This window comes from Anolis carolinensis, chromosome 4, assembly GCF_035594765.1.
Source record: "Anolis carolinensis isolate JA03-04 chromosome 4, rAnoCar3.1.pri, whole genome shotgun sequence".
Lineage (NCBI taxonomy): Eukaryota > Metazoa > Chordata > Lepidosauria > Squamata > Dactyloidae > Anolis > Anolis carolinensis.
The window spans coordinates 97,791,527-97,811,731 of NC_085844.1; the positions used below are offsets into that span (position 1 = coordinate 97,791,527).

General features: G+C 39.6%; 1 protein-coding gene across 3 annotated transcripts; it reads right to left on the minus strand.

Moving 5' to 3' along the window:
- Positions 1-1,235: 1,235 nt before the first annotated feature.
- On the minus strand, positions 1,236-19,748 carry LOC100558338 (carboxymethylenebutenolidase homolog). Of its 3 annotated transcripts, none has more exons than XM_016992943.2 (6): positions 19,070-19,748; positions 8,960-9,182; positions 8,044-8,151; positions 5,166-5,308; positions 3,238-3,329; positions 1,236-1,724 (listed from the first exon to the last, which is right to left on the minus strand). In XM_016992943.2, the coding sequence occupies exons 2-6, from the start codon at positions 9,172-9,174 to the stop codon at positions 1,539-1,541; spliced, it is 744 nt and encodes a 247-aa protein (XP_016848432.2). In that variant the 5' UTR covers positions 9,175-9,182; positions 19,070-19,748; the 3' UTR covers positions 1,236-1,538. The 3 variants fall into 3 exon arrangements, with proteins under 3 accessions (XP_016848432.2, XP_062836913.1, XP_062836912.1); XM_062980843.1 differs by having other exon boundaries at positions 9,043-9,182; positions 19,070-19,734; XM_062980842.1 differs by lacking the exon at positions 8,044-8,151 and having other exon boundaries at positions 19,070-19,742.
- Between the last annotated feature and the right edge of the window lie 457 nt (positions 19,749-20,205).

A 20,205-nucleotide genomic window follows, 5' to 3' on the forward strand; every position in this document is an offset into this window, starting at 1 on the left:
AGTGGAATAAAGTCCCTTGTTAGAACACTTTAAAAAGTTTTGTAAAATGGTGTTTGTGCTTGCTTTCTGAATTATTGTCCAGCACCTCTTTCTGTGCAGACTGTGAATGAAGGCTTCATTTTTCATCCTCCAAGCCTATGTGTTAACTGGCTACAGTGCACTGGGTACAAATCCACTGTCCATTGGGGAACTACAATCGCTATAAATGCCAAATAACCAATAATCTGAACAGACATCATTTTGGAAATTTATACAGTTATCATAAAAGAAATGAACATGTGTCAAGTATAGCCTCCTCAATCAAAATGTTTGTTTTTGAATATATAAGTATGAAACTCCAGACCACTGTTGTAGCAAACACAGTTGGTATCCTGCATTTTTAGCAAATAGAATGCATATCCTCCCCAGAGTCATTTGTCCTATTTCAACACAGGCTGGTGTTCCCACCTGAAGTTCTCTAGGTGTTTTGTACTACAACTTCTATCAACCCCTCCTGTGGCCAGTGAAGGGTGATCATGAGCACTCAAGTAATAATAATAATAATATTATATTTTTGTACCCCGCCTCCATCTCCCTGGGGGGACTCGGGGCAGCTTATAAATATAAAACAAAAGTATAATAACATCAAGTCCAAAATATAGGCATCAGATTGGGCAAGACTTCACTAAAGCATGAAGCTGAAATTATGGGACAATTAAGAGGACTTTGAAAGGTCATATACATTTCATTATTTGCCATTTTAACACAGATAACATTGCTATAAATGTGAGGAACGCAGACTGCTATTTCAGTTTGCCTTCAGATTTTTAACTAGATATATTTTTGCAGGCATGCAGAAGTGCAACTTTAAAAATAAAAAGCATGGTTGTTCATTGCTCTGTAGCTATTCATGTGCTTAGTGAAAAGTGTGGCTTTTCAAACAAAAACTCACAGATTTTCCCCATTCTCTCTTTCTTCCTACATCTTCAGTAAGATTCTCCCCCTCCAATTGATGGAAATTGGACAGGATTTCCCTTGTTTCAGATTTGAACATTATTATTATTATTTGCATCGAGGCTGAAATAATTTTCTCCACTAGCAAAGAGTAACCATAGCAATCCAGCTTATTTGGAATTGGTGTGTATGTGTGTGCGAGCACACATGTGGAGGAGCATTTCAGAGTTGATGGATGTAGCTTCAGGGCATGCTAAACCCTGGATTTTTTAAAAGAAGAAAAATTCAAATCTGTGCTAGTATAGAATAATGAATGTAGAGATTAAACTTTAATATATTCCGGGAAAGATAATGTGTCACAGACATTGAAGAAAAGCCAGAAAGAACTGAGCGACTCTCAAATGACAATTTTTTTACAGACATGAGACATCTGAAAAGATCTTCAGTACTGAATGTTTGTCATTCAAGGATAGGAATACTTCAGGGCCACTATTTACAAATATTGCATAATTTATTGAATTTCAATCTATCTTCTTCCTCTTCTGTTTGGGAGCAGCCTTGGTGACAATAAAGTAGAATAAAGTGATATAAGTTGTGGTCCAGTTTCAAAACATAATGTATCTATTCAACCAGTCAATCATATCCATTCTTGCTTCTTCCATGAAAGGTACATCTTTGGGCTTCATATCCTCAGGCTTACACTGTGCGAAGCCATGAACTTGCCCAGGATAAACCTTAATTTTATAGTCCACTGTACAGTAGTCTTTCAGTTTTCTTTCCAGTAAAGTAACCTGTGACAAAAAATAAATATCATTATATAGTTTGCAGGAGCCCCCTATGGCACAGCGAGTTAAACTGCTGAGCTGCTGAACTTGCTGACTGAAAGATTGGCAGTTCAATCTTTCGGGGTGAGCTCCCGCTGTTAGCCCCAGCTTCTGCCAACCTAGCAGTTTGTAAACATGCAAATGTGAGTACATGAATAGGTACCGCTCTGGCAGGAAGTCATGCCAGCCACATGACCTAGGAGGTGTCTACGGACAACTTCAGCTCTTCATCTTAGCAATAGAGATGAGCACCACTCCCCAAAGTTGGACATGACAAGACTTAATGTCAAGGGGAAACCTTTACCTTTACATAGTTTGAAAGAAATTACAAATTTAATTTCCTAATTATGTGTTCACTTGCATTCTAGATACAGCATGTAGATTTTGTTTTAAATGGAATTAGGCAACATTGGTGACTTTTATACTAGAGAGTAAATTTTAACAGTTCTCTTGCAAGTATGTTTATCATACAGCTTCTTCCCTTCATTACTCTTCCTTCTTCCTGCAGGAATGTTAATCCCCATCTCTGGTTTTACCTCTTTTCTACAGTAAGATTAAATACAATATTTAATATTACTGAGCATGGTAGACTACTTGCCCCTTAAAACAATCACAGCCAGAATGAAAGAGATATAATTAAGAGAGATAGGATGTTCCAAGGCAGATGCCATCTCAAGGTTCCCATGCAACCATGAATCTGTTTCTTTTGAAAAAGACAATTAATGGTTGTACCTCCCTCAACAGTATTCTGAGTCTAAATCTTTTAAATGAAAGCTTTTAAATTAAGTTTATAGCATATGATGAGTACTCCCATAAAACGGATGATTCACATGGATAGAACCTTCCCACCCATTCCCTTTGTTGGCACCTGATGTCTAGTTCAGCCTTTGATAAGACTTCATAGGATTCCATGGATGGCCAGCTTAGAAAGGGAGCACATACATGGTTTCAGATAAGGGCTTTGCTTTGCCTGAAAGTGTCAGCAACATCTTCAGAAAAACAAAGAAGAGTACTTAATATATCAACAACAATAGAAGAAATACTAAACATGCTTTCTCCCATGCAATTAAATTGGTCCACAAAACAGGTGCGTTCAGTGCGGGTAGCTATCTAGTCAGCAACCACATATTTGCATATATGCCTTGCCCTGCTTAACTTGTGTGATCTGATTTCAACCAATGCAAGCGAAATTTCTATCGCTCCCTTCATCTCTTCCTTTCATCTTTGTTACATTGGGGCCCCATCCTAAAGGAGACAATTAGCTCCGTCCTAAAGGAGAAGGCGGACCAGCACACGCCACCGATTTTGCTCTTGTCTGATGAGGTTGTAAATGCTCCCAGCCATATCACTACACAGGAGTGTGTGTATCATTCACTACAAAGGAGTATGCATTTTTAAAAAGTGTGTAGTTCCTATGTTCCATCTACTTTCTTCCCATATATACATGAGACATCATTAAATTCAAATTAGAATTGCTTACCTGTTCAGGAGAAATGGTGTGATCATTTCCTCCAAAAATGAAAAATGTTGGATTCAACAAGTTATATCTATCCTCAGAGTCCCGGATTATTCCTAAAACATTATACATATATACATTATTTTATTTCAGTCAAAGAACTATTGGAACAACATGTTAAATACAATTTAAAACAGCTCCAAAAACATATTTTTAAAAGCATGTACATCAGATTTTCCACATTGAGTGCTATCCCAGATAACACAGATCTGCAATATTAAGGGTCACAAATGCTTAAAAAAACAAATTTTGGTTTTACAAAATTTGGTATTCTAAATTCAAAAACGATCTCAGATTTCTTCCATCGTGTACAGGTTTTTTACAACCTGCTTTGACATTTCTACCCTGTTTTCCCCAAAATAAGACAGGGATAATTAGATTTTTAAAAATGTGGCTAGTTGTAGAAACAAGGATTGGTGTGAAAGCTTCAGTTAAGTCAACTTTTTCCCATGATAACTCTTTTAGGAGTGATTTTCTCTTCCTAGGGCAGTGGTTCTCAACCTGTGGGTCCTTAGGTGTTTTGGCCTACAACTCCCAGAAATCCCAGCCAGTTTACTAGCTGGTTAGGATTTCTGGGATTTTCTTGCCAAAACATCTGGGGGCCAACAGGTTAAGAACCACTGTCCTAGGGGTAGATTTCTCTCACTTCCTGTTCTTAACTATGAGTCATTTATGTTAATGTGGGATTTGTGTATTGGTAGTGTTTAAATGAAATGTGTGTCTTGTCTGTATTGCATACTGATTGCATCATCCAGAGTGTAACATAGTCTGGAAAGAGTTAATTACTGAGAAGCTGTGATGTCTTTGATGTGTGGCTGGAACTGGGGAGTGTCCAGACACAAGTGTGTGTGCATTGCTGATTGCATCAGTCCTGTTCTGAGCTGAGTCGAGTGTTGTCTGTTGAGAGTGAGAGTCCTGTGTTCATCTATTGTCTGGAAGCTTGTTTGTCTTGATTATTACTGCTTACAGTAAAACTTTGTATATAGTTTTACTAAAGTCTTGGTGTCACTTCGTTCTGCGTTCCACTGATTCTATCCAACTACTGCTGCACTGCAAAATACTCTGACAATTTATAAGTCGGATATTTGTAACTCAGGGACTGCCTGTACCCAGGTGGGAGAAACATCAGGTTTTAATCATGTAATTTTCTACCTTTGTTAAAGGCTAAAAAAACAAATGTGGGGCATTATTATTTGAACAACCCTCGTAGCTAACTCTTGACAGAATCAGATTAATGTGGTTCTTATTAAGCCAATCTTCAATTTACAATGGGCTTAGAATGGAAAAGGTTATATATAATAAATGGGTAGGTCTAAAGGCCTGCTCTGTTACTTAGCAGTGGGTCTAAGAACTATCACACAATGAAGTGCAATTATGCCAAGATAAAAGCATCCTTAGATGTGGCTTACCACACCACAGTGTGTCTTTCCTATATTTGTATTGAACTTGCATCGTGATTAGATTATCCGTCAATGAAGACAACATTACTACTGTTCCACCACTCTTTCTTGTGTGATAATTCCTTCCATTGAAGTCCTGATATTGTTGGGTAGATGAATGTCTTATGAGAATGACGCAATCACAAAGGAAAATAACAACAAAACACAGTGAGCATGCATGGGTAGGGGGGACACAGTTAGGAAACAAGACTGTGCAGAAGACTGATGTTGGAAATTTACATTAAGAAAGTGCCAGCAAAACTGTCTCATCAAGGTGTGTAAAATGTGTGTAGGTTGGCCATTTTATTATCGTTGTTTGATCAATGTATAAACAGAACATATATTTCTGAAATATTGCAGCTTGTCACTCATTTATACATAGATTTAGTCTAGAAGTGTTGAAATATTTGAACATGTAGCAGATTGCTTAAGGTAAGAAATATTTTTCACTACCATAGTCTGATATCCCAGCTTTTAATTCAGGATTTTTCAGCATCAAGTGATGTACAGCCATTCCACCCCAGGAGAAACCTACAACACCAATCTTCATTGCTTTGTATTTCTCCTTTAGACACTTCATAAACACAGCAGTTGTCCTGAGGCAAAAAAAAAAAGGGGGGGGGGAGAACTAAGGCAACTGTGTAAAAAGTTTTTCTGCAGCTTCCCTATTGATGGAGGGAGAAAAATCACACTTCTTATAAAACATTGGTCAATTCTGTTAAGCACTGCATAACTGAAATGTGGGATATTGGTACCTCAACAACTGATTTTAAATGGCACTGACTGTTCTAAGTGATACATCCACTTTTACATGCCTGGGTTTCCAAACAATAAAAATAAGAAGTGACAAATATGACAGTTTCAAAGTTTTCTTTGCATGGTTACAGAAAAGGAATTGATCTAAATCTGATAGTACTGTTCCATTTCATGCACTAGGAGAATCAAATTACATGGAAAAATGTCAGGAACTAACTATATCATAAAATGAGTCGAAATCTGAAGAGATGTAAAAGAATGCACTTCCAGCTACATAGTATTTTAGATCAGGTTGATATAATTGATGTTCTCTGTTTATTTACTTTTAAGTTGGACTTTCTTCCCCTTCTCCTCCCACCATACCCAGTTTTGCACAAATACCTATTCCAGAGGGTTTCCCAGCCTTCTAGAACAAGCATTGAAATCTAATGAGATGTTAAAGAATGCACCTCCAGCTACATAGTATTTTAGATCAAGTTGGTAAAATTGATGTTCTCTGTTCATTTACTTTTAATTTGGTCTCTATATAACTTCAGCTTAAGCAAAACAGCAAGTTTGGAAACAACCATTGGTAAAACAGGACTTTCTTCCCCTTCTCCTCCCACCATACTCAGTTTTGCACAAATACCTATTCCAGAGGGTTTCCCAGCCTTCTAGAACAAGCATTGAAGGCATGCAAGAGCTGCAAACTTGATCTCTCTTCTCAAGTCTCTGGGTTCCATTGGGGAAGGAAATTATATCGATGTTTCATCCTTTCGGCATGCAGATAACATTGGGTGCTTCCAGAGCGTATTTTAAAAATCCATTTAGGAAGGCTTTCCCTGGGGTGTGTGTGTACTATTAGGATGACATGCAGCCACCCTGAAGCCCCCAAAACAACCCCTTTTTTTTGTACCTGGCACTCTGTGTGTCCCCCTGGCATGAAAAAATTATGCACCAGGAGGAAGAAAATTGCTCACATCTCCCCCCCCCCCCCGGTCGCCTGCTGCTTCATTCTTTGCACAGAGTACCTTAATGGTGCCAGGTATGTTTTTTTTAAGGGTTTTTTTTGGGGGGGGGACTGGGGTGGAGGGGTTGGGCGCCATCCTGGATCTTTGGGATCTAGAAGTCCAAAACGTTCGGGATGGCAAATGGGGACTTGAATAGTTCCGAGTAGTCCTGGAATCACCCAGGGGTGAGTCCCCACAGGCCCAATACCCGATTAGACCCAGGCCATTTAGGAAGGCCTGGATATAATGGGGTTTTGGTTCATTCCGAATAACCGAGGTTATTACAAATTAATTTGTTTTTACTGGTGGTATCATTTGGACGCCCCCAGTCAAAAACCCAGAAAGGACCCACTTTTTAGGCTTGTCTGGATGGGCCCATCATCTGGCTCAATCAGGGTCAATTAAACATAGTGGCATCACTAGGGTTGGAGTCAACCAATGTGGCAACTCATGGTGTTGCTCCCATGGACCTCTTCCTATATCAGTCCATATCACGATATGCTCATAGCAGAAAATTACACAAAATCAATGATTGTAAAAAAACCCCCAGCAACAATGAAAACAGCAAATGCTTCCAGTGCTTTCAGACATGTTTTAACCTTGTAGGTATATTGATATAGTACATGAAATCTGGGCTAATAAAAATGTTTTTGTGGTTATATCTAATTGCAGGGATATTTGTATAAAAAGTAATAAATGTCTGCTAAAACACTGCACAACGATTTTATAGAGAGCCATTTTGGTGTCATCCTCTCTGATGGTGTTCACACCGCCCTGGTGATGCTACTGGTTAAGTGACTGCCTCCTGTTATAAAAGAAAAAGAATCAACTCAGACAGAACTTCTCTCCTTTTTTCTTCCCTTCTGCTCTTTTTAAAGGGAGGACATGCTGCAACGTGTCTCTCCAACCCTCATCTTTTTAACTTTGAGATTAATTTGAAAAAAATCAGGTTATTGCAATCCAAGAATGTGTTTTCTTAATAAATCTTCCTTCTGTTGAGGATTCTAAACTTATTTTTCTGCCTGTAGCTTGAATCAGAAATTATCTAGAAGAGCCATAGATATTAAATTTGTCTGTGTTTGGCCTGAGGAGATGAAGGTGTACATGCCTCTTCTAAGAAGTGTGATGGGTTTGCGAAAACACATTATATCTCTATATAAAAACCTTAAAAACAGAAAGCCCGTCTGTGGTCCTTATTAGCTTTGCTTCAAAGATGGGGACATTCTTATAAGAGGCACACTGAAGTTGAAACCATATGCATGCATATTAGAGTATTAAGCATATTTATTGCAATTGAAATCAAATGTGGAATGAACTTTAATAAACCTGCCTTGACTCATGATGTATCAGCCTTTCCTACTCTAGTACCATCCTGATGTTTTGGAAAACAAAACTATTCAACTATGGCCAACATGGACAATAGGGCGATGATAATCGTGATCCAATACATCTGGAGGATGTCACCAAATGCTGAAAGTATGTATTTTGTGAACTGTAAATCAATACCCTCCTTCCAGTAAGCATAACCTGCTAATATGTCCCAGCTATTTTCCTCATTTCAATTGGGAAATAAACATGAGCCTTACTTGTCCACTTTCATGGGATCCCGTTCCTTTAACCAGTCTGCAAAATCGTGCCAATGATTATTAGGTTTCCAAGGTTCTTTTCCTAGAAAAAAGTCTGGGCAGATGGTTCTATGTGGAAACATTGTAAGATGTTACTCATAGATGTATGATTCAGTTACGTTTCCAGAAAGGTAGCAAATGTTATAAATAGATATTTTGCAGTTGGTCATTTGAGTCATTATTCTTCTCATTTTTAAAAAAGAATTTCAGTGAAATTCTAAGCATACAAATTAGGGTGGCCAGTTCACAATGTTGGAGGAAGGTTAAAGTGAGAGGGTCTGAAAAAGAAGCATACATATTTTACATATGAGTCGGTTTTAAGACCTGGATCTTCATTCAGAGAGCCAGTGCTCTCTGGCTCAGCATGAAGATGTTTGTATGTGTATTGTGCTTGTGCAATATTGGTGTACAAAAGGCCATGAGTGAAGAAAGAGATGGGGGCGGGCATTTTGCCATTTGGAGCAAGTGCTACAGCCTTCTTATTATATATACCTTGGCAGATGCTAAATCAGTAGAGAGAGAAAGGAGCAAACTCTGGGGATTTTGATGAAGGGCTTACTGTAGTGGAGGACAATACTGGAGGGGCAGTTGTGATCTAAACAAATTCTGAAAAAATGCCTGCAGAAGTTTACCTAAAGACTATGAGCAGTTGAATATGCTACACACAATGTCTCTAAATTGGTCTCTTGCTCAAGGTTGATGGCAAACATCAACATATTGTATCATGAGGTCATACAAACAGCTTGAAAAATGCAGGGAATAATAAATTAATAATGACAAAAACAACAATGCTTTGAATGCGATTTCAATGCATGGACTGGATGGCCCATGAGGTCTCTTCCAACTCTATGATTATCTGATTCTATGAATTACTTACATGTATCCATTACTTGCAAATATATCAGTAATATATCTGGTATCTGGAAATTGCCATCCATATATGTCATGAACCAGAATTACCGCATTGTTTGTGTCGTAATCAGGTTGGCAAACATAGGCGTTGATGTTATCAAAGTGTATTTCTTTGCCCCGGCCCACATAATTGCTTCTTCTTCCAATGTCATATTGAAAAGGCAAATCTTTACTAGTCATGAAAAAAACTGGAATGGAAACAAGATCTAATTAAAGTAAATGAAAAAGAAAATGTACAAGCTTTGTAAACCATGTACACACACCCCAAACAATGGAAAGATAAGGTTAAAATGAAATTTCAGAGCCAAGGACTGTACTTGTCAGAATCTGTCCTTTTGAAGCTTCTTTTCTCCCATGGTGTTATTATTTGGAAAGAGGAAGCTATATGTAGCCAAAAGACAAAGACTTTTAGAGGCTTTAGCATCTTACAATCTAAGGTGTGAAGTTAATTTTTAATAGGAGTCAGATTTAAGTATGATGTTAAGTAAACTTTTCAGACTAAAACCCCAAAAGTCATATTAAAACCAAATTAAAATTATATATATAAACACATAAACATACAGTCAGAGCCGGTCCAACAATGAGGCGAATTAAGTGGTCACTTTGGGCGCAAAACATTCGGAGGCGCAGTCGAGACTGCTTTTTCTGTTGATTTCTTGTAAAACATGGTGTTTTGGTGCTTAATTTGTAAAATCTTAATGTAATTTGATGTTTAATAGGCTTTTCCTTAATCCCTCCTTATTATCCAACATTTTCGCTTATCCAACGCTTTTATTTTTCAGTGATTGGTTTTGGGGGGGGGGCAAAATTCTGTTCACCTACACTTGAAAAATACCTAGGGCTGGCTCTTCATACAGTAGTCAAGCCATAAATGTCCTTATGTCTGTTCTAGTCATTGGTGATCCATTTTGCACCCCCTTATTCAGTTGTGGAATAGATCTTGTGCAACCTGTAAGTGATTTGAGCATTGGATTACAACTCTGGAGATCAAGGTTTATATCCCTGTGTGGTTATGGCAACTCATTTGATTGCTTTGAGCAAGTCACCCTCTATCAGTCACAGAAGTAGGCAAAGACAAACCTTCCTTGAAACAACGATTGCCAAGAAACCCCAACCATAAGTCAGAAATGGCACATATCAATACCAACATCAAACTTAAGTGGATATAAGCATAATCACAAACGAATGTTTCTGCTTGTTAATTTGAGGCAGATTGAGATGACTGTATCCTAATTTGATATGAGATTTCGGTAAAACAATATCTCCCAAAATTTGACCCTTCAGGTGTTTTGGGGTGCAAGCCACCCAAAACACAGGCTTTCCTGGAGAGGGTGGCTATATGCTATCCTGAGTACTATTATCCACCCTGTAGCCCGTGAAAAGAACCTTGTTCCAGGAGGGAGTGAGAAGGACCATAATAGCGGCTGGGTAAGATTTAAAAACATTTTAGGGGTTCTTTTGGGGTTTGGGTAAGCAGTCCCACCAGATACTCAGCCCGCATACAACTCATTATCAGTTATTGCACTTTATCACTATTCCTTACCCTTTATGGTTTTAGTGTTTTCTGAGATTGCTCTTCCACCCCTATTTTTGATATCCTCATACCTCCTAGGAGCCCTATTCAAAGTTCTACACAATTTTACCCTCTGAATGTTTAGTTATTATTATTGTCCTGGTTTTAATTCTGTCAGAGCCGGTCCAACAATGAGGTGAATTGGGGCGCAAAACATACGGGGGCGCAGTCGAGACAGCTTTTTCTATTGATTTGTTGTAAAACATGATGTTTTGGTGCTTAATTTGTAAAATCTTAATGTAATTGGATGTTTAATAGGCTTTGCCTTAATCCCTCCTTATTATCCAACATTTTCGCTTATCCAACGCTTTTATTTTTCAGTGATTGGTTGGGGGGGGCACCAAAATTCTGTTCGCCTACACTTGAAAAATACCTAGGGCCGGCTCTGAATTCTGTTGATGTGTTTTTATTGTTTTATGTAGTTACACTGGGCCCACGCCTGGTAAGACCTGGATCTTACCTAAGATCCAGAGCTTACAATTAATTTGGAACAGAGAAACAATAATAATAATCAAGAGAATTGGTGATAACACAATATAGATAACAATGTCCTTCATGCCCAAGTATTATTTAGATATTCCTGAATGTGTTTTATGGATTTTTAGGAACTCTGAAAAATTGCTGAATCATTGATGCTAACAGAATATAGGCAGTCCCCGAGTTACAAACATCTGACTTACAAATGACTCATAGTTAAGAACAGGGGTGAGACTTTAGGAAGTGAGAGAACTCTACCTCCAAGAAGGAAAATTCACTCCTGGAAGAGTTATTGAGGGGAAAAGGTGTCTCCACTGAAGCTTTCTCACCAATCCTTGTTTGAACAACAAGCCAAATTTTTCAAAATCCAATTATCACAGGGACAGAAAGTGAGGTGAAATCTTCTAAACAGGGACACAGACCACAAAACATACACACAAGGGTGTCAACTCTTCGCTATGCTATCCAGAGCGCTCTCTCTCTCTCTCTCTCTCTCTCTCTCTCTCTCTCTCTCTCTCTATATATATATATATATATATATATATATATATATATATATATATACCTGTTCTGACTTATATACAAATTCAACTTAAGAACAAACCTACAGATCCTATGTTGTTTGTAATTTGGGGACTGCCTTTACTGGAATATGACAGTATGTGTACCATAAACAATAGACCCTATCTTTTGTATCACTTTAGACCAGAGTTTTCCAAACTTTTCATGTTGGTGACACTTTTTAGACAGGCATCACTTCATGACACAGTAATCTAGCTTTACTAACAAATAGGGGTTAAAGCTATCTCTTATATGGATATATACATAAACTGTAAAAGTATATATGATTTCTTGCTTATTTCACATAGGGCTTTATCACATTGATGAGCCTCCGGTGGTGCAATGGGTAAAAATCCTTGTGCCAGGAGGACTGCTGATCTGAAGGTTGGGTTGCTGACCTGAATGTTGCCGGTTCGAATTCAACCCAGGGAGAACGCGGATGAGCTCCCTCAGTCAGCTCCAGCTCCCCATGCGGGGACATGAGAGAAGCCTCCCACAAAGATGGTAAAAACATCAAAAAACATCTGGCCATCCCCTGGGCAATGTCCTTGCAGATAGCCAATTCTCTCACACCAGAAGCAACTTGCAGTTTTTCCTGACATGAAAAAAAAATCACATGGATGTTTTTCAGCATCTAGGAACACTTCCAGGATGCTCGGATAATGGAGCTCATCACATGACGCAAGATTACTTCTGGTGGTGTTCCATCGTCCCAGCATCCTGAAGGCATCCTAGGATGCTGCCCAGAAGACACAGGAGGCTTCCCGTGTTCTCATTGCCAAGAATGGGGCCCGTACGGAGGTAAGCCGGGCGGCAACACTTTCCCCCATGGGATGGGAAAAGTGCTGATGTGGGTGATATGGGGAGCAGGGTGACAGTTTCCCTTGCTACCCGCTGGATTTGCCATGCTGCCTGGCAAATCCTCTGCTAATGCCTGCTTTTTGGACATCAATGTGATGAGTTCCATAGACTCAGATTTTTTGTTATGTTTGTGCAACATCTACACACTATCAAAACATTAACTTGTCATGACACACAGTTTAGAAAGCTCTGCTTTATGCACTTTGAAGAACTGAGCATTGAGAATTTAGTTTTCTGAGGTGCAGCTCTTTGAATCCCCGAGATCTCTTCTATACTGTCCTTATATCTCAGATTCTGATTATCTGCTTATCCCAGATTATATGGCATTGGAGACTAATATAATCCACTTCAAAGCAGATAACCTGGGACCAGATCCTGGGATATAAGGGCAGTGTAGAAGGGGCCACAGACAACATGGCCAGTGGTAGTGCTCTACTTGTAATTTTTCCATTCTGTGCTGAAAAGATATTGACTGTTTCCTGACTGTGGCTCACACTTCATTGCTAAGAATCATCATAGGGATTAGGATCAACTGAGAGATTCAGCAGCTTCGAACAAACATGACGCACACCCGGAAAAGACAGAATGGAACAGCAGTAGCAAGTGTCGACATGCAACTCCAAATGCGATTGTCACTCATATCTTGGAGTGTATGGTTAGAGGGCAGGGTACATCAAAGCAGCAGCAACTGAAAAAAGCACAGTAGCACAAGGCAAAAAGGTGGGGATCTTCTTCAAAGCCAGCCAAGTCCTAATGAGCCAGCCAATGATGAAATTGACATAATAGTCAGGCGCAAAGAGATTTTTCGGCTGCCTGAAAACAGGAAACTCATAGAAATGTTGATATAATATAAATGTAAAATTGAAAAAGGAATCTGAACTGCTAAAATAGAGAACTGATTTGAACTCAAGGGAGACAAATGGTACAGGGAAGACCCATCTTTGGTTGTTTATGATGAATTAACACTATATTGTATTTCTTTCTGGTATGTTTTTTCATGCAGTTTGGATAAAAGGGATGGTTATATTTCAAATAAGCAAATCAATTTTTATCTACTTTTCCCCTCCAAGGTGTATCATAACACCTCGGACTGAGCACTTGAGCCCAAGTGGGACCTGTTTTTTTTTTTTGTTACTACAATTTTGAATAATGTTGTCTTGAATCATAGAATCATAGAATCATAGAATAGTAGAGTTGGAAGAGACCACATGGGCCATCCAGTCCAACCCCCTGCTAAGAAGCAGGAAATCGCATTCAAAGCACCCCCAACAGATGGCCATCCAGCCTCTGCTTAAAAGCCTCCAAAGAAGGAGCCTCTACCACGGCCCCGGGGAGAGAGTTCCACTGTCGAACAGCTCTCACAGTGAGGAAGTTCTTCCTGATGTTCAGGTGGAATCTCCTTTCCTGTAGTTTGCTCTGCCATGTCATCACTGGTACATCTTTGGTTTACTATCAGTTATAATTCCAGAAGCTTTGAAATATTCGATTCATGAATGGCCATTTTATATTTGTTAGTGTGGAGATAATTTTCCAGTTTATTGATTTTAGTATTTATTCTTTATGTCAAAGTCCTTACCCTTTTCTTTTATTTTATGTCATCCTTAGACTGAAACAAACCCGGAACCTGAGAAGAGGTCCACATACAGACCTGTTGGTATCGTGATTTCTGCCTCTGTCGTTCACACTTACTGCTTTGTCCTGGAATTTGGCAGCCCCCAAGATGACTGCCGCGGAATGTCCGCTAGAAATTTTGGCGTTTCGGTGTGTATGTGTGTATGTATGTGTGTGTTTATCTATATCTATATATAGTATAAAAGATAATTAAAACATAAACCTGGACCTAAATTATGTATGGCTTTAAAAGTATGGTAATAACCAACACTTGCACTTTGCATGAAAACTAGTTGGCAGCTGATGAGGTGATTTTAATATTGGCATGATGTGTTCACTCCTGGATGTACTTGTAACCAATTTGACTGTCATATTTTAAGTAATTGGAGTTTCCAAACTTGGTACCGAGTAAGCCCAATGTACAGCACATTGCAAAATCCAAACTAGAGGTTAACATCATGCACACTGCTATCATTAGGGACTTCATCACAAAGAGCCGGGGGGGGGGGAGTTTTGTGGGGTTCTGTCTTTAAAGGTGATGAAGAATTTACTCACTCCCATCACACTAAGATCGCCTCCTCTAGCTTCTAACTCAACCATCTGTTTAATTCCCATCACATGGGCAGACAATGACTCCTTCCATTTCAAGCATACCAGAACGCTTTTTAAAACAGACATCATTTAAGGCCTCACTGCCTTCAAACTCCTTCCGCTGAAACAGAAGCACCCTTCTTAAGGCAGCACTTTCCCTGGGGTCATTTGCATTGAGATTTCCTATTGTCCCTCTAGGATTTTGATTATTTATCTTTTTTTTAAAAAAATCACCTGAGATCATAGAAGGTGGTTTTAAATTAACCACTCATCTTTCCCAGGGCCTTTGCATTGGCGATTGTAGGAAGTAGTTTTAAATTAACCCTTTCCCAAAAGCCACTGCATTGGGGATCTGGGGAAATTGGCATTTCGGTTCCTCCCACACACAGAGTCATTGTTTTATTTACAAGCAGGCAACAAAAGCTGGAAATTGGCTATTTGGAAATTGGCCTGTCTCTATGTGGGGAATTTAAAAATAAGTCACTTGCCAATCGACTCAGGAATCAGTGGTAAAATAAACTTTAGAAATGGCAAAATACCTGTCACATTCCAAGGCAGGAACTCTTTGACTGTAAACAGCACACCAGGTTGGTAAAATCAGCAAGCAGTTTATTGTAGAATATATAAAGGCAAAGCAATAAAAATAGTAAAAGAGAAGCAATCCAAAAATCCCAAAATCCAAAGTATCCAAGATTATCTATAGAGTTGCAGCAGAAACACAAATCCATAGTTCCATAACAATTCCATGAAGCAAGGCATAAAAAAGGAGTCAATACAGCAAAGTTCCATAAATGAACTTGAACTTGGTAATAACTTGATACATGGAGCACTTGAAAGCTAGACCGACATGGTTAAGAGACATTGACTCAACTGGAAACTGAAAGTTGGATGAATCATTATAAACTCTTTCAAAAATCCAGAACCGAGAAAAAAACATTCTTTTTTCCTTTCCCACTAGAAAATTGACTGTTATCGCTGGTTTGTTGTAAACAAGCAGTGTCTGACCTTCTGAATGTCTTGCCTGTACTTATTGAAACTTTGCCTTCTATCCAGGGTTTCACTATCATTGCCACCTGGGAAAATAATCTCAGAATCACTTTCAGGCTTTTGTTCTGAAGAAATCAGTGAAAGTCTTTCCTGGACATCTGACCTTGCTCAGGCCTCTCATCTAAACTTAACTCCAGCCTCAGCCCATCAAGAGGAACATCATTAATCTGAACATCATTTCCATCATTCCCAACATCATCAATATGCACATCATTCCCATCATAAACATCAGACACAGTCTGCACAGGAACATTAGACATAATCACAGGCTGAACAGGCTGACATACAACAATACCCCCCCCCCCCCCACACACACACACAGTTGAAGCTTGTGTCATGTGAAAGACACAGTGAGTTGCCATTCCCTAAATGTGCAGAAAAACTGATTTTATTGTGTGTGATGAAGGTCTTCAAATTTTAGAAGGGGCACCGTTGGCATATCAGCCAAAGATGATAAAAAGCAGTCATGGCCAGTCATCTGAGCTCATATTTGGAGAGACAGATCCAGGAATACTGCCAAACTTGAAAAAGGAATATAAACCCATCCAAAACTATTTTACACACTCCAAACCAAGATTAGGACCCTTACTTAATGGCAAGCATTTTTGTCTTGTTTGGATTCAGTTTCAAATTGTTTTTCTTCATCTAGCCCACTACCTTCCCCAAGTATTCGTTCAAAGGAGACATACTATTCTTAGCAAAGACTAGCTTTGAATGAATGGATAAATACATGGGTGTAACCAGTGTAATGATAGCATCCTTCCCCATATTTCCGGAGAATATCTTCTAGCGGTTTCATGTAGATGTTGAAAAGCATTGGCAATAGAATGGCATCTTGTGGTATGTGGCTGTAAGTACGCATGTAATGGACTCTGTTGGAAAAGAGGACAGCACCGAGAGGGCCTTCTCGGTGGTGGCCCCTCGGCTCTGGAACTCTCTCCACAGGGAGATCAGACTGGCATCTTCATTGTCCACATTCCATAAGGACTTAAAAACATGGATGTTATTATGCACTTTTGAGTGAACAATCCCGCCAGATTCCCAGCTTGTTTACAATGTCTTATTACACTATATCACTACGAATTCAAAACAATCTTAACGGACTAGAGAGATGGGCCGCAACTAACAAAATAAAGTTCAACAGGGATAAATGCAAGACACTCTAGTTCGGCAGAAAAAATGAAATGCAAATATACAGAATGGAGATACCTGACTCGACAGCAGTAAGTGTGAAAAAGTTCTTGGAGTCCTCGTGGGCAACAAGTTAAACATGAACCTACAATGTTTTTTAGCGGCAGCTAAAAAAGCCAATGGGATTTTGGCCTGCATCAATAAGAGTATAGTGTCTAGATCCAGGGAAGTCATGCTACCCCTCTACACAGCCTTGGTCAGACCACTCCTGGAATACTGTGTCCAATTTTGGGCACCACAATTGAAAGGAGATGTTGACAAACTTGAATGTGTCCAGGGGAGGGCGACAAAAACGATCAAGGGTCTGGAGAACAAGCCTTATGAGGAGCAGCTTAAATAGTTTCTGCAGGCTATGCAGAAGAAAAGGCTGAGAGGAGACATGATAGCCATGTATAAATATGTGAGGGGAAGTCATAGGGAGGAGGGAGCAAGCTTGTTTTCTGCTGCCCTGGAGACTAGGACGTGGAACAATGGCTTTAAACTACAGGAAAGGAGATTCCACCTGAACATCAGGAAGAACTTCCTAACTGTGAGAGCTGTTCGTCAGTGGAACTCTCTGCCCTGAACTGTGGTGGAGGTTCCTTCTTTGGAGGCTTTTAAACAGAGGTTGGATGGCCATCTGTCGGGGGTTATTTGAATGTGATTTCCTGCTTCTTGCCAGGGGGTTGGACGGGATGGCCCACGAGGTCTCTTCCAACTTTATGTTTCTATGATACCTATTCCTCATTTTCAGTGTTTTAATAAGATCATCCCTTCGCCCTTTCCTGATCACCTTTATACTATTTATAAACCCTATCCAGAGTTCTGCACAAATTTCTTTCTCTGCACATGTATTTTATGGCTAGGTTTTTAAAGCATTTGATGTGTTTTATGTCGTTTCATATTTATTTTGTCATATTGTTTTAATTCATGGATTGTGTTTTAACCTATGTTGATGTTGGGCTCTTCCCCATGCAAGCTGCCCCAAGTCCCTTCGGGAAGATGGAGGCAGGATATAAAAATAAAGTTATTATTATTATTAACTAGCATATGATGGGGAAAAGAGCCCATTTGATGAGTTTGTAGGTAATGGCCTGCAATTATTAAGATCCAGGGCATCCAGGGAGAACTTTTTTAAAAGTTGTCTAACATCTACTTTCTTTAAAAATGGTGATATATTTTTCTCCTTGAGAGAAGCATTAATAATGTGCAGTACTTGAAATCTAATTGCATCTCCTTCCTGGATGATCAACCAGAAGAAAACAACTTGATCTACTTACTTGTCCCAGTGGCTTATCCAATTAGCAATACTCATCAATTGAAACTGATGCAGTGTAATTTCACTCACAGATTATCTGGGCACTCCGTTATAAACTTCTGCCCCAATGATGACATCTAAGTCAGCTCTTATGTGAGAGATTTCATCTGCAAAATGGTCATTAAAGGCATGACACAGGAGTTATGAGTATTTTAGGATGCATTCATTGGGGAGGGTAGCAAGTTAGACTTCTCACTATTCTGAATAGCTCAGCTGGATGTGAATTTGCAGATGCAGAAAAGAAAGGGGTTTTTTTTGTTGAACATATTGCCACCTAAGAGGAACAAAGATGTCCCCTATGTAATGTCTTGTCACTGAACTTGGATTCCTTACATCCCACAATCTTTAGATATTGCACCAATTCATCTACACCAGTGTAGTACAGCATCCTTGTACATCTTATGGTATTTGTACAGGTGTCTTGTCGTCATTGCACCAAAGTCATTATAGCTTGAAAGAAGAAACAGCCATAGTGTAATGTTCTCCCGGTTCCTCAAAAGAGATATTATCCTGGAACACTCAGTGAAAACAGTGAACTACTGTATAATTATATAGTGAAAATGTGATATCACAAAGGTGGTGGTTGATATATATACACACACCTACACACACATGCCCTAGGTTTGCCATTGCTTTCTGCTAAAGCTGGGAGAACTTAATCAGCATGGCTCAATGCTATGAAATCATGGGAGTTGTAGCTTTACAAAGTCATTAGCCTTCTCTACCAAACTACAAATCCTAGAACTCCATAGCATTGATCTGCAGATAAAATGGTGTCAAACTGCAGTAATTCTAGTGTAGAGGTACTCTTGGACTCCTAGAGTCCTTGTCCAGTGTGGCTGCATCATTGCCCGACTTGTACATACCTGGTTTGGAGATATTGTGATCTGAATTCAGGGAAGACTCCTTTTCTGGTTGTAGAAACTTGTAAGATGTCAACTGATGTTTAAAAATTCCGGTAAGAACAGCTGTATCACTAGTTTCTCAGCTCTCTTGTTCTTCCTGTCAGATGTTCTGGGAGTTGCACAGTAGTGATGGGGAAAAGGTGGTTACTTCAAAGTGAAATACCTGATCCAGAAATACAGGAAAAGGGAGGAGACATTATTCAGAGAGGCAGGCGTCCCTTGTTGCCAAAGAGATTTTTTTAAAGGAATACTTTGGTCAGGTAGGGAGAATACTTTCCGGGACCAGATGCTGTAATTTCCCTTTTATCATTACCAGCTTTTTTTTCTTTCTGATTAAGCAATAATAGTTCTATGAAAGTATCCCTGGCTGTATACATCAAACCACATCTTTCAGTGACTGTTGTGAAAGGAAATTTAAATGTGGCAAAAGGGTGTTGGGAGTGCTGAGCTAAATAATGAGTGTTGAGCTAGACAACATGAGCCAACAATGTGATGCGGCAGCTAAAAAAGCCAATGGGATTCTGGCCTGCATCAATAGGGGAATAGCGTCTAGATCCAGGGAAGTCATGCTACCCCTCTATTCTGCCTTGGTCAGACCACACCTGGAATACTGTGTCCAATTTTGGGCACCGCAGTTGAAGGGAGATGTTGACAAGCTGGAAAGCATCCAGAGGAGGGAGACTAAAATGATTAAGGGTCTGGAGAACAAGCCCTATGAGGAGCGGCTTAAAGAGCTGGGCATGTTTAGCCTGCAGAAGAGAAGGCTGAGAGGAGACATGATAGCCATGTACAAATATGTGAAGGGAAGTCATAGGGAGGAGGGAGCAAGCTTATTTTCTGCTGCCCTGCAGACTAGGACACGGAACAATGGCTTCAAACTACAGGAAAGGAGATCCCACCTGAACATCAGGAAGAACTTCCTGTGAGAGCTGTTCGACAGTGGAACTCTCTGCCCCGGAGTGTGGTGGAGGCTCCTTCTTTGGAGGTTTTTAAGCAAAGGCTGGATGGCCATCTGTCGGGGGTGCTTTGAATGCGATTTCCTGCTTCTTAGCGGGGGGTTGGACTAGATGGCCCATGAGGTCTCTTCCAACTCTACT

Coding starts and splice junctions, on each gene's coding strand:
- LOC100558338 (XM_016992943.2), bottom strand. CDS start 9,174: ATGACTAGTAAAGATTTGCCTTTTCAATATGACATTGGAAGAAGAAGC. Junction 5,309..8,043: donor GATCCCATGAAAGTGGACAA/GTAAGGCTCATG, acceptor TTTTTGCCTCAG/GACAACTGCTGTGTTTATGA. Junction 1,725..3,237: donor ACACCATTTCTCCTGAACAG/GTAAGCAATTCT, acceptor TTTTTGTCACAG/GTTACTTTACTGGAAAGAAA.